Below are 13,615 nucleotides of genomic sequence, written 5' to 3'. Positions count from 1 at the left end.
CGTAAAGCTCAGTATCCTCATTACCGAAAGGAAAGCGAGAAAGAGAGGGCGAGAGACAGAGCGAGAGAGTGAGCGAGAGAGAGAGAGAGAGAGAGAGAGCGTGCGAGCATGTGAGAGGAAGAGAGAGTGGGGAAAAGAGAGAGGGGCAAAGCCAAAGCCAGAGCCAGGGAGGACAGAAAGATAAAGCGAAGACAGACGGAACGATAGACGTTAAAAAAGAAAGAAAAAGAAGTATATAGCCGCTTTTTCTTCTTTTCCCCTTCTCAGTTACCTCCAGAAAAAAAACGAGAAAAAAAAAAAAAAAAAAACTGCTTGGATGAAGCAAAATCTATCGCTCTGTCAACACTACACCTGGATTCACTGACTGGCCACGCAGCAGTCATGTCCCGAAGGAAGCAGAGCAACCCCAGGCAGATCAAACGTAAGTTATGATTTTGTTTTTCTTCGGGTGTTGTATTTCTGCTTTGTAGAGCTTGCTCAACGCCCAACTCTCGCCATTCATGTGACAGTAAACGCGCTCCCCTCGCACTTAATTGTGTCGGTTCTAAAGGGGTGGGTTCCGGTCCAAAATCTCGTGGTGCCACCCCGTGACTCCAAAGTTTGACCAAAGGTGCATACTGACTGAGTACCGCCGCTTTGCTCCTACTTTCATTTAGTTTCCATCCTCAAGTATGTGTCCTGCATCAGTGCATCAGTTCAGTGTGCATGTGCATCCTCATTTGGGTAGCCAATTCCAAAATGGATATATACATGTACTCAAAAATGTTACAAAACAATGGTTTCAATATACTATACAAATTGCTATTGAATTGTGCTATTACATGCTTTAATTGCCTCACATTGTCTGACTCACACGCACACACGCACACACACATAAAACCATAGTCATTGACCCTTACATGCAGGTGTGTGTACCTGACTTGATACACACAGGTCTTACTGTAGAGATTTTTTTTAATGAATGGTATTTGACAACATTTTCAGATGCACATCTCCAGTAATGTATGTCATATGTATTGTTGATACAATTGATTATTTTTTTATTTCGTAAAACTGTACTTGATTAAAGAGGTGTTGACACTCGTGCCCTCTGCATAATGAACATATATTTTAGTTACAAGTCACTAAGTATTGGGTAGATTACCTTACTGCTGTTTTTTTTTTAATTCTGTTTTTATGGTGTGTGTGTAAAGGCATGAACCCCTGGCCTACACTTTGAATTTATAGAGTGGCAGATCAATCTATCTACCGGTATATATTTACTTATAAATACTTATAAATCCACTCTATTGTTGACTCACCTAATTTGGAGTATTTCAACCGTCATACTCACATACTGACACATCAGCATTCTTCGACATTCAGCATTCTGATGTGTGTGTGTGTAGGTGTGTGTGTGGGGGTGTGTGTGTGTGTGTATTCAGTAAGGATGTGTAGTGTTGGTGTTTCTTTCAGCACTTCACTGCTGCAGGAGGTTGACACACTTTGGACCGTAGTTGGAGGTCATAGCATCAAAATTCCACTGTTAAAAATTTGTCTTCAACTCACGATACATTTGCTTCTTCACCATTACAACAATTTCGAGCGAGGGACTAAAGACACAGACAGGCACTAAAGAGAAAAACACTTGTTTAAGGAGCGCATGTGTGTTAGCATTTATTTGCATACACTTTCCACGTTGGACAAGGTATTAAATAGCTTTTTATTATTTTTGTACCACAAAATAGAGCCTCAAAGGACTCTATTTGCCATTTTTAATTCCCAAATGTTTATGTTTACCCATCTTATTAAATCAGTTGTTTTAAAATGAGTCCCTAATTTGGACTTTTACAATACATTTTCAATAATAAATAATTTTGTTGCATTTTATCTGATAATATATTTCCCATTCAAACTTTTTTACTCACTGTAACTTTTTTCATTACTGTATATCAATTCAAACAGGGCCTTCCATCAATTTGGAATTTCACTCTCAGTTCCATAAGGCCAAAAGAGAAAAATGTTTTGTGGTATTTATTGATTTTTTTTTTCAAACTGTTAGCTGAACATAGCAAAGCCATATAACACATCTAGTAAAGTACAATACACACAACCACGTATGACATGATGGCCCTGCTCATCTTTGAGCCAATCCAATTGCAGCATCGAAATGTTGTTGTCTAGCGGAGGAAGTCTAACATTTGTGTTGCAGCATTGTGACCTGGCTGTGTGCGAATTAATATGTCATGTGTAAGATCATGTTGATGTGCAGCCCATGTGCGGCTGTATAATCAAGCCCGAGTTGCCACTAGAAAGGTCACGAGGAGCCTAGATCCTCTCTCCCACCCCGGGAACTCTGGGGAAAAGCCACTGCATAGAAAGTCAGCGGAGACAGTCATTCTAAAGGACAAAAAGGTTGTTGGGCGCAGTGCCCCCACCACCAGCGCTGCCACCCCCACCCGCTCCTGCATACATTGGACTGTTATCTAAAATTGTGATTTATGCAGTATTTTAATATTTTGCTTATTCTTTCCCCTTGGGTGCTCTCTGAGCGGTGATAAAAAGGCAATGCTGAAAGAGCACCATTAATTTGCTCCGATGACTGGAGAGATAAGGGCAGATAATGGGAAAGATAAGTAGGGAAGATATACCATCAGAAACCCGATTATTACCATTAAAATTCCAGCCTAGCAATCTGCAGCTGCCTGATAATTCCTTCTCCGTTTCCACCACTTTGGATGATAAGGCAAAAAATAGTCACTCAGTACTCTTGATTAGGCTGCCTGGATATCCCGATAATACAGTGATAAATTATGTATTTTCCCCCTTGTTTTTTTTCTGTGTAATATTACACGCGCGCACACACCTACACACGTATATATATATATATATATATATATATATATATATATATATATATATATATATATATATATATATATATATATTTCTTTTTTTTTTAACCCAGTTTCTGTATCACCCACCCCTTTTCGAGGAAAGAGAAAACACATACACTTTTTATTGTAATAGGAGTTTGATAGAAGAAGGAGATAGTGGTGGAGGTGTTTTGTGTGGGAGCACATATCAATGTTATCAGCTCATCTCCCTGGCCCAGCTGCTCGCTGCTCTTGTTTTTAGCCTTATCACCCCGTGCCAATATGCCAATAAATTGCCCAGATTGTTAGGCCGGTTGGCCGGACCGGACAGGAGTGATGAAAATATCGCTGATGCTCTGCGGATTGCGATTAGCTTCTGTAATATGATGTGTGAATGCCACCAAGTTCTCTGCATCCTCGCTTCTCACCCCCACCCTATCCTCCTTCTCTCCCTCCCTTCTTCCAGCTGCTGCTGGTGTCCATACCTCTATTGCAATTGAGAGGAGAACATTTTGATGCTTAATAGGAAGGAAAGATATGAACAGGCTGAATTGAAACCAGGCCCCTCGGAGTAATTTTTCTGTAAAATTGCCCCCCAAAGTTTCACAGCATAAAGTGGAATCTGGATGATGTAGGGGGTGTGCCTCCCCTAGTGTTTATGGGAACATATTGAAGCAGCCCTCTGTGGCCACGCTCAGACATCTAGTGTCAAATGTGCTTATTAAACTGACTTAGTGCTTTAGCCTTAACTGTTGTCATCTTTATATGGACCACCTGAGAATGTGTGCAGCTTCTTTTACTTCACATTATCCAATCAGAATGAAGTAGCAAGCTGTACTGTAGTGATTACTGCTCTTCAACTGTACGGTTGTACAGCGCCCGCATTTCCCAGGGTTTAACACGATGGCATATTGTCGTTATGCTTCATCTACTCTTGTGATAGTGATCTCACATCCAAAAAGATAATCCACTGCAGTGTGCAATCATGTTCTTCGTCATTTTTTTTTTTTTACATATGGTACCCTATGGAAAAGTTGAAAAGGGCCATCCTGATTTTGTAGATTACAAACAATATTTGAAGTGAAAATTAATTTGAGGTTTTTGCTATTTGTACCCCATTGTAAATTGCTAATTAACTTTTAAATTCTGTACATTCATTTGGATTCCCTTTATTTCTACAAACACAATGTAGTCCCTGTAGGTTGAAGCAAAAGCAAATCCAAACATACAAGTATATATTCTTTTCTTTCAACAATTTTCTTTGCTTCACTGTTAATCTGCCCAGCCTTTGCATATGGCCACTTATGGAACGACAGCAAACCGTTATCATATGAGGTGACATTTCTATCTTTGAGGGGCATTTATCAGAGGCAGATTACAGTAGTAAAGGATAAGAGAAGTGTTTACTGAATTGTCTGCCAACATCCTGTATGTGTGTGTGTGTGTGTGTGTGTGTGTGTGTGTGTGTGTGTGTGTGTGTGTGTGTGCATGTGCGCGCGCGCTTGAATACATTAGCACATGTACTGTACAATACAACAAGAATATGCCCGAGTGGATTGGAGCTGTGAGCTGTGTTGAAGTATTTATTTGGTGGATCTTGAATAATGCCCATGATTTTCACAACTAAGCACAGTGTTCTTGCGGATATTGCTGTGTACTGCAGTAGTTACATCGTGCTGCCTCTCACCCTTGCCCACAAACACTGGCAACTGCGTCTGTCACATGTTTCGGGGGTGGGAAATCAAAAAATGTCCGTGTGTCTCCCTCGCTGTATGTTTAAGGGTCTGTCTTTCATTAGGTGACAGTATTTTGTGTCTCCCGTGTTTTTCTTCTTGATTTGTTTCAGAAGCAGAATGGTTGCTGAATGCCAACTTTCACACTGACATCTGTTCCCTGACAATAACAGCTTGTGTTGTTTCCTTGTCTTATATTGAAGGATACCCAATTGCCTCATTACTTTTGCAGCAAAACAAGTTTTAGATATAAGTATATAAGTAATATATATATATATATATATATATATATATATATATATATATATATATATATATATATATATATATATATATATATATATATATATATACATCTAGTATAGAGAGAGAGAGAGAGAGAGAGAGAGAGAGAGAGAGAGAGGGAGAGAGAGTTAAGAATTGATGCTGAATATTTTTGCACTGATCTTAACTGCTGATATCTGAAGCCATAGGGAAAAGATGTTGTTGTTTGCTTTGTTAATGTTAAAAAGAGCCGTGTGTCATGTTAGATGGTCCTGTGCTTGCTAGCCGATGGAATGCCAGTGCCTGTCCTCGGTGGCCCTGCAGCCTGCAAAGCCGAGACAGTGATATGATATGTGGGCAGAGTTGCAACCAAGGTGTAGGTCACTTCCTCACACAGTTTCCTCTTTATCATCCTCTTTCCTGGATTCTTCTGTTATTATTCCAATAACTGCTTGCCCAGGATATCATTGTGTGGGTTTGTTTTATTTTGGTACTCTTGCTCTCCTAATATTAAAAAACCCTTCAATTTTATAAATAATATGTAGGCCATATGGATTTATAATATTGTGTAAATAGCGTCTTCTAATAATTTTATTGTCACTTTGTGTTTTTTTTTTTTTTTATGACTTGACTGTGTAGCTCTCTGTTTATTCAGATTTGATATCAGGAATGCCTATTGAGCCCCTAGGTAACAATGACTTTCAGCCTGCTTTAAGTTAATAGCCTTGGCTCCTGCTTGTAGGGATCAATATTGGTAATAATTAATCACCATTATCAAGCGCAGGATCTAGTTCCATTTGTTGTTACATCAGGAAAATATCAATAAAGAAGTGGACTCCCTGATTGTCATGGCAACTTCATCTCTAAGGTCAAAGAGAGTTTATCTTATCTTGCTGCTGAGAGTGGCAAACTGCTTAGGAATCTAGTTTAGACTCAAAGATCATTGATTTAGGCTTTCTTTTACCCCCACCTTGTTGTTCCAGGACAGGGGCTGGGGGTGGGGGAGAAAGGCAACATTCTAATCACAACAGAGATGTAAGATTTAAATATTGATGTCCAAAGGCCATTACAAGCAAAGAGAGCCTCTGGTCTTGCTGTTGTTCAAGTACGTCCTTTTAAGACCCAGACAAAGCTTTGATTATCAGAGGTGTCACTGTGGAGTGTGTCGCTATAGCTGACAGTGTGGGACTGCAGGGGAGATCGGTTTCCTGCAAACACACCCACAGAATATTTAAAGTTCCTACTCAGCACCCTACTCGGTCGAACTGATTGTTGTTATGTTTCACATGGTACATTTAAAAAAAAGTCGCTGTAGCAACATCTTGTTGCGTCATGAGATAAATTGATAAACATACCTATAAGAAAATTGATAATTGCAGGAGACCATTTTACCACTGATTATTGGGAGATGCGGCTTGGCCATAGCAGGTTTCGCTACTATTTAGCCAGAGTTTCCTTTCCAAAAACTTCAAAAACATGTGAATTTGGACATCCAGTATATTTAAACTCATATCATAATATCAAAAAAATATATAATAATATATATATATATATATATCTAATAAATAATAATAATATCAATCAAAAAATATCAAAATATTTGTCCATGTGTATATATATATGTATGTACATCTGCAAATGTGTGTTAGCATTCCTGTACTCACATTCAATGTGTGTGCAATGCATGTCGTAGCCCAGATTTTGATCATTTTACCAAATTCGGATGGCATTCTCTTATTATTTTTCACTTTGACTAATCATTCTCATATTCAGAATCCCAATCAAACAAATGATTATTTGAACTTAATATTTGAATAATGCTGTCTTTGGGAATAACTAAGACTCTTGTATGTTAGCTTTGATGGCGGTTCTGATGCCATTATTCTAGGTCTCAATGTGTTTCAAATGTAACTGCAAGCAAAGTGCTCTGTTTCCATCACAAGTACGCTTCATTCTGAGCTATTTAGGTAAAATGGCAGGCCAGGGTACTTGGATGTAGCTCATCATGCTGCAGAATGTTCCTTAGGGTTGGAGCAGGGGCAATGCCTGCTTTTTTTCATCCTCTTCTTGCCTCCGGGACACAATTGCCTCATTTAACATTCTCTCGCCCAGCCAAGAGAGGAAATAGCTAGGCTGAGAAGAGAGGCTGCCACACATCATGAATTCTTCTTTCATTTAACTAGCGCTGTTCCTTTCACCTTGGTGATGCACATAGATTAGGAATGAAGCAATTGGACAATTAAGGAGTTGAGGGGTATTGCAGTTGTTTTAATGCCACCAAATGCTTTTGATGTTCTCTATTGTGAATACTGTACGTATGGTGGTTTCATCACGCTTCTCTATGGGCCACAATTGTTTTAGATCTGCACACAATGAGAGTACGGTTGAGACATTGTCACTAACAAAAATATTCAGGTTTATGTTTGGCAATTTTCCACAATGTATTTAAAAATAATTTGACTCAACGTGATTAGTTCTGTTTGAGTGATTTCAGTCAATCAAAGCACTATTACACAGATACTAGGCTTTTTTGTTTTCACTGGATTTTGAATGATGCGAAGGACAGAGACTCCTGAAAAAATAACTCTGTTATAAGGCATTGTCACAATATAGTGTAATTAATAGAAAATGCATTCATGTCCAAACTGTCATGAAGGGGATAATTTAGCGAACACCATTTCCAAAGAAGTGTAGTAGCTTGTCACATCACAGAGTGACACCCTAATAGCTGTTCGGGCCAAATCTGTAGCTTTCCAGGAATTACATTTTTTTTTCGGGGGGGTGGCGGGGTGAGAGCGTATTGCAGAACTTTACATTTGGATGAAATGCACCAAGCTCTAAGGATAGTTAAGGCATAGGTGGCAACAGAGGATTAAAGCAACAAGCCTTTCAGTTCAATTTGTACATCAGCATTTTCTGCCAGACGAATGGCATGAAATGCATAGCATCTAGAGTTCAGTGGAAAATAACTAATGACAAGGGTTTGTAAATAGATAAACAATTTATGTCAAATGTGCTTAAAATATAAAACAAACTTCAAAACATGTTTATACTTTCAAGAAGCTGTCTTTTGATTTCCGCCATTTCAAAGCTACTCAAGCTGTTGACTGCACAGCTTACAGCTCATAAGATCGGGGGCCCGTATCTTTCTGCATGAGATGAGCAGAAAGTGCTGCAGCAAAATTAGTCGTAATGCAGTTCTAATCGAAACTGGTTGATAACTATTGATTATATTTTTGATGACTTGTGACGATCAGATAAGGCGGGGTGTGTGACAAAAGTATTGACATGATGCAAAGTGCACATCTGATACTTATTATCTCAAAGCAGGCCTTGCTAAGTGGCTAAGTGAGTAAACATTCAGGGAGAAAAGCAGTCACTATTATTTCTGAATTATCCTATTTTCTTTGTGCATTTCAGAGAATGCTTATCTAGTAATTACTGAAAACTGTTGACACCGAGCAAGTGTAAGCCAGCTAAAATGGAATTTTTGTTTCATGGTATCAGATTGGATTTTAATCTGCGCTTCACGCATTCCTGAAAACCAAGGATAATAGGCTCAAACTCACGATTTCCAGAATGACAGCAGAATTAAGTGGCAGACACTGAAAAGCTACAATCATCACATACGGTGCTCGGTCCAGGAAGTGGCTGTGAATCTCCGAGACATACATTTGGCCATAATCAAGTTTTTTTTCAAGCTTCAGAAACAGGGTCAGGCGATAAGCTTGAGAAAAACAGGAGGAAAAAAAGCCTTCTCTGATAGACGAGGAGAAAATCTGATTGATTGATGTCCGCCGGCTTTGCCACCATCACAAGGCAGTTGACAGTTAGTTTGGGATCAGATGATTTCACTCTCAAGATTGGGGTTGAGGGGAAGCTAGGCAAATATGAAGGACACAAAGGTCAATGGCTTCTCTCCTCTCTGTATCTATCTCTCGCTGGCAATAGCTGGCTTTGACAAACTGTAATATGTTGCCAAGCTTTGTGGCAGCAGGACACATGGTCATAGTTTGTACAGTAATATCCTATTGCAGTAATCTCACAGGGAATGATTGAAAGTGGTGGAGGAATCTGGTACCAACAGAGACCCGTTGACATCATCAGCTGCAGTCGACTGGCAGATGTCTCTTGACTTGTTTGAACTGAATGTTCCCAGGGATGGAGTAAGTTAAACAACAGCTTTGACTTGAAGCGATCTGTTATTGTAAGCAGAATCTGATAAGACGGCACCCCCATATTATGTGTTTGTGGAGCACATAGGCCAAAGTGTGTGTGTGTGTGTGGGTGTGTGTGTGTGTGTGGGGGTGCGTGGGTGTGTGTGTGTGTGTGTGGCTGGGGGGATCTGCAGTTGAGTGTTGTTCTGTGGTTTTGGAGAAAGAGCAGCATTGAATTCTGACAAAAGATGATTGGATGCATATTGTAAATAAACACAAGTATTTTGTGGTCGCCTCTTACCCTCAGTGTCTCTTTTCCATGCAACATTTGGCCTTTTGTCACTGTTTAGATCTTTTTTGTAACGTTTAAGTGGAGCCTCATGTGCCCAAAGTGTTGCCTGATATTTCATAGAAAGCGCTGGCCCCTGTGAGGGTCCATGGTCATAACTGACACATCCATTAGCTTTGTATGGAGCTGCTTTCAACATCAAGGTCTCACTTGTAATGAAGTGGCTGTGCAAAAGCAACAAATGTGAATCTTCTTTTAATCAAGTTTTCATTGTGCAAAACGTAGCCTCCATTGCGCGCCAAACAATACCAATTCTAATCTTCCCATCCCAATGGAACTGGACATCATTTACGTGCGGAGACAACAACTCTTTGTTTGTTTGAAGTGGTCGATATGACAGCGTTCCTGTCAAAGACTCAGGGTGGGTTTGTAATTACTGTAATTATCGCTTATATGTTTTCAACTAATGATGTCCATTAAATGCTTGAGGCTCCATTGAGAGACTCGCTCGCTGTAGGTTGGCTTAGGCTCATAATACAGCATGTTACGTTACGCTGTGCACAACTAATGAACTTCTTTCATCAAAGATGCTTATCATACAGTGCCTCTTAGGGGAAAAGCCAATATACTTCAGCCTTTGTTACAGTTGGATTAGAACAATTCTTATAGTTCTCACTTATCTTTCAAATTTTCTCTACATGTGATAGTAACCCAATTGGCTTCATGTCCAAACAGGATGGCGCTCTAATCTAGACCGCTGCTCGCTTCATGTAAAACATCTCATTTTGTGGCTCAGCCTGGTCGCCGTCTTATCGTTACACAATTCGCTGAACTCTCTGTCATTTTCTTTGTGGCAATTTATTTAAATTCCCTCATGTTTATATATTTCCTGTCTTCTTTCATTCGTAATGATTGCCTTTCATAAGTTCAAAGACTCATCTTCTCAGACTTTTGGTAACTTTACAGATATGAAGTCACAGTGGGGATGGGGGCGAGAAAAAGCTGCTTTGTGGGAGTGTTAGTATGCTTGACTGCCATTACTGTACTTAGACGGGATCCTGAGCTAACCTCGATATACAAGGCAGATTTAAGCGCTCTGACAGTTTGCACCTCAGCAGGTACAGAGATCATGCTTGAATACGTGCGGGCTCTTCTGTCCGGCGCTAAAGCCTTCAGTCGCGTACGCGGATTGGCTCCTGTGGCTGCTTTGGTCTTTGTCCATCACCTATCAGCATATCAACAGTGTCTCTGAAGCCCGCTTGTATAATGCACCATTTATGGCTTTGTGGATGGAGATGGCGGTTGGGCGGTGGAATAGCTCCAGGCCTTTCCCTCAGTGAGTGGATTAACGGCGGCCTGCTTTAGTGCACTCTGCCACGGTGTGAAATCGGCCTCGCTTCGGCGCCGGTGCTGCGCCTTCCTCTCTCTCCCTTTTTTCTTTCGGTCTCCTCTCGCTGTTTCCTCACCTCCATGCAAAGCCTCTCACTGCCATCTGTGAAATGTGGAAACTCTGTGTCTAAGTTGAGTTCAGATCCCATCCCCTCCACCAAGCTGAAGCCAGGAAGCAAATGGCTAGCCAGTCAGTGAAGGGGGGGCTGCAGAGGAGAAAGTGGGAGGGAGTGCGAGAGATGAAGCAGAGGAGGGAGGGCGATGAGCTCACTGATGTTGTGCCGCGTGTGCAGGAACCCTGCCTGTTCTCCGCGGGCAAGTTGGAGGCGGGTCCGGGCCTGGGTGCTGGCCGAGAGATCTCCGGTTCCTGCGAGCAGGTCCAAATCCCCCCTCTGTGTGTGTCTGTGTCGATGCGAAGCGGTGGCACAGCTCCCCTGAGCCCCTGCCCAGTCCTTTGAAGATAAGATGGTGATACAGAGTCCCTTTCGGTACGTTGCTAACTGATGGTCTTTGTGTGACATGCCTCTCTCCGCTGGAGCTTGCAGCTAAAACACCTATGGTCTTTGCTGAAATGAATTGGTTGTATGGCCTCAGGTCAAATGAGATTATGAAAGAGCAGATACATGCTAGTTTTTCTATTTAGGATGTTTCTTTTTTTTTCTTCTTCTTCTTCCTCGTTAGTATTTTGTGTTTTTTGTTGTTGTTGTTGTTGTTGTTGTTGTTAAAATTCAAATTTTTACAAAACCCTGACCAACCAACTACAGTATCATCTTACCCTTGCCTATTACTGTCTACACCAAATATTGCTTCGGAACACTTTGGGAACCGCAATGCAATGTGCAGTTTGGTACCCCGTTAAGAGCTAGTGGATTAGCTATTGAGAAGGGAAAGGGAAGTGGATTTACATGAAAAATTTAGACCACGAAGCAAGAGACCAATATCTGGCAAATGGATTGGATCTGTCCGAATTGCCAAATCAAAAGTGGTGCAGCAATCTGGACCGACTGTCTCCGTTGTGTATGATGATCTCCCCCTGTCTTGTGAATGGTGTGAGTGTAGGACCCTCACATCATCATCTACATTTGGCATTTTGTACAAATTCAATCCGTTTAAAATTTTATTTTTGCAAGATATCACTCTTGCGTTGTGGTCTAATATTTTTCATTGAAATCATCTTGTCTTTCTTACATTTTAACGTGGCACCCGTCACTACAAAACCTTGTTTACATTCACAACAGATAGTCTACCAGCTCCTACCATGGCAAATGCATCCATGATGCAACGCAGTCTGACCACATAATACCAAGCCTCACTGGCCTTGAATAAAAAATAAAAACATGTTTCTTTTGTGCATCAATGTTATTTTTAATATTTATTTTGTGGCACGCACAGTCAAATTGTCAAATCTTCGCCACTACACAGTAGCCCTTTTCACAAGAGCGAACCGTCAAAATCATCAGATTGCTTTGGAAATGATGAACTCAACATTTCCTCTACTCTTTTTGTTTCTTTGTGGCTTTGGGGTTAAGATGAATGCATAATACCTTGTGATTGCACTGAATTATGATGGCTCGGAAAGCTGAGTCGGGGTCCAGCGACACATCATCTTTCCATAGACAATGTGAATCTCTGTGGCTCATCAGGGATGGGGTGTTGATTGCTTTTTGATACCCCTCCAACATGGATGAGGTCCTGCATACATCAGTTAATTAGCATGTACTTACAGTGTGTGTGGCAGACCTGACAGACCCCACACTTCTAATCAGACCCTCAGTCCAAGTGCTCTAACCACACTCACTGAAGGCTTTATCAAATGCCTGACAAGAAAAGTTATACAGTACTGTGCACTGCTGGGTTAATGGTGTGTGTGTGGGGGCGGTGCGTGTGCGTGTGTGTGGTGGAGCAACTGCGAATCAGAATGCACAAAGACAAGCAGAATTGTCCTGTTTGTATTGTTTTGGGCTATGGAAAAACTGCACTTCTGATTTCTACAAAAATTGTGTCAGCACTCTGACTGCACTCAACTAGTTACTCTGCTACTCAACTACTTATAGTGGAAGTCAACCCAAACATATTTTTTCAAGAATATGTTCTATGCAAGCCCACTAGTTGAAACAAAGCATTCTGATAAATATTGCGTTTGTGGAATGAGAGTTAATCCACCCGTTTTTAGCCATCTCTTGCCAGGGCTCAGGTAACGAACAATCATGGCTGCCCTGTTTTCTGAAGCTGAGCCATGATTGGTCGTTATCTGACCCCTGAGCAGTTGTGACATCATTTTCAGTCGACAGAAGTGACAAAATGGCCTCCCCCTGAGATGGCTAAAAAGGGGGGGATTTTGCTGCTTAACTCATATTCCACAAACACAACATTAATCAGAACAAGTGGGCCTGCTGGGAACATGTTCTTGAAAAAAATGTGTTTGGGTTGATTTCCACTTTAAGTAACACACGTGTAGGTTCCAGTGTACGTGAGTGTATATTTATATTTGTATTAATTTTGTATATTTCATGATGCCAGTATGCGTTGGTTCCGGAACAGTTCAGTTAAATATGCTGGTAGTTGTTCAGTTAACTTCATCATGCAGTTAATGTTGGCCGTTTTGCTAGGAACTCGAAATGGATGGTGCAATAGTGGGCAAGTTGCAGCAGCTAATTAGGCCGCACAAATGAGTGAGTAGTATCATTCTGTGCACCTCGGTGATAATATGGGTGTATAGCATCACATTAGCACCAGCAATGCTTCACTTGCATTTTGGATTGTGGGGCATTAAAGTAAGTCATGTTAGTTACTTTTGTTCTGCAAACACATAGGCCAAGCAAATGCATGCACTGAACTGTGTCGGCTACTGGAGAATCTCAATATATTTCATAAAGGTATCCTGTTCCACTCCCATGGCTGGTGGGAAACAAAACACTGTGATCTGCT

At 40.9% G+C, this 13,615-nt stretch overlaps 1 protein-coding gene across 3 annotated transcripts in view; it reads left to right on the top strand.

Moving 5' to 3' along the window:
• The window catches only part of zfpm2a (zinc finger protein, FOG family member 2a), a 123,554-nt gene continuing 109,939 nt past the window's right edge, over nucleotides 1-13,615 (top strand). For 2 of the 3 annotated variants that reach the window (XM_086038466.1, XM_086038465.1), the window contains exon 1: nucleotides 1-421. In XM_086038466.1, coding sequence (XP_085894592.1) covers nucleotides 382-421 — 40 coding nt within the window. In that variant the 5' untranslated portion in view covers nucleotides 1-381. Of the gene's footprint in view, nucleotides 422-11,000; nucleotides 11,176-13,615 lie in introns of those variants that run through there. The other variant, XM_086038467.1, reaches the window with a different exon arrangement.

Source organism: Filicampus tigris, chromosome 8 (assembly GCF_054856515.1).
Source record: "Filicampus tigris isolate MCC_2025a chromosome 8, RoL_Ftig_1.0, whole genome shotgun sequence".
Classification (NCBI taxonomy): domain Eukaryota; kingdom Metazoa; phylum Chordata; class Actinopteri; order Syngnathiformes; family Syngnathidae; genus Filicampus; species Filicampus tigris.
The sequence above is the reverse complement of the archived record's forward strand: the minus strand, read 5'-3'. Positions and strand labels throughout refer to the sequence as shown.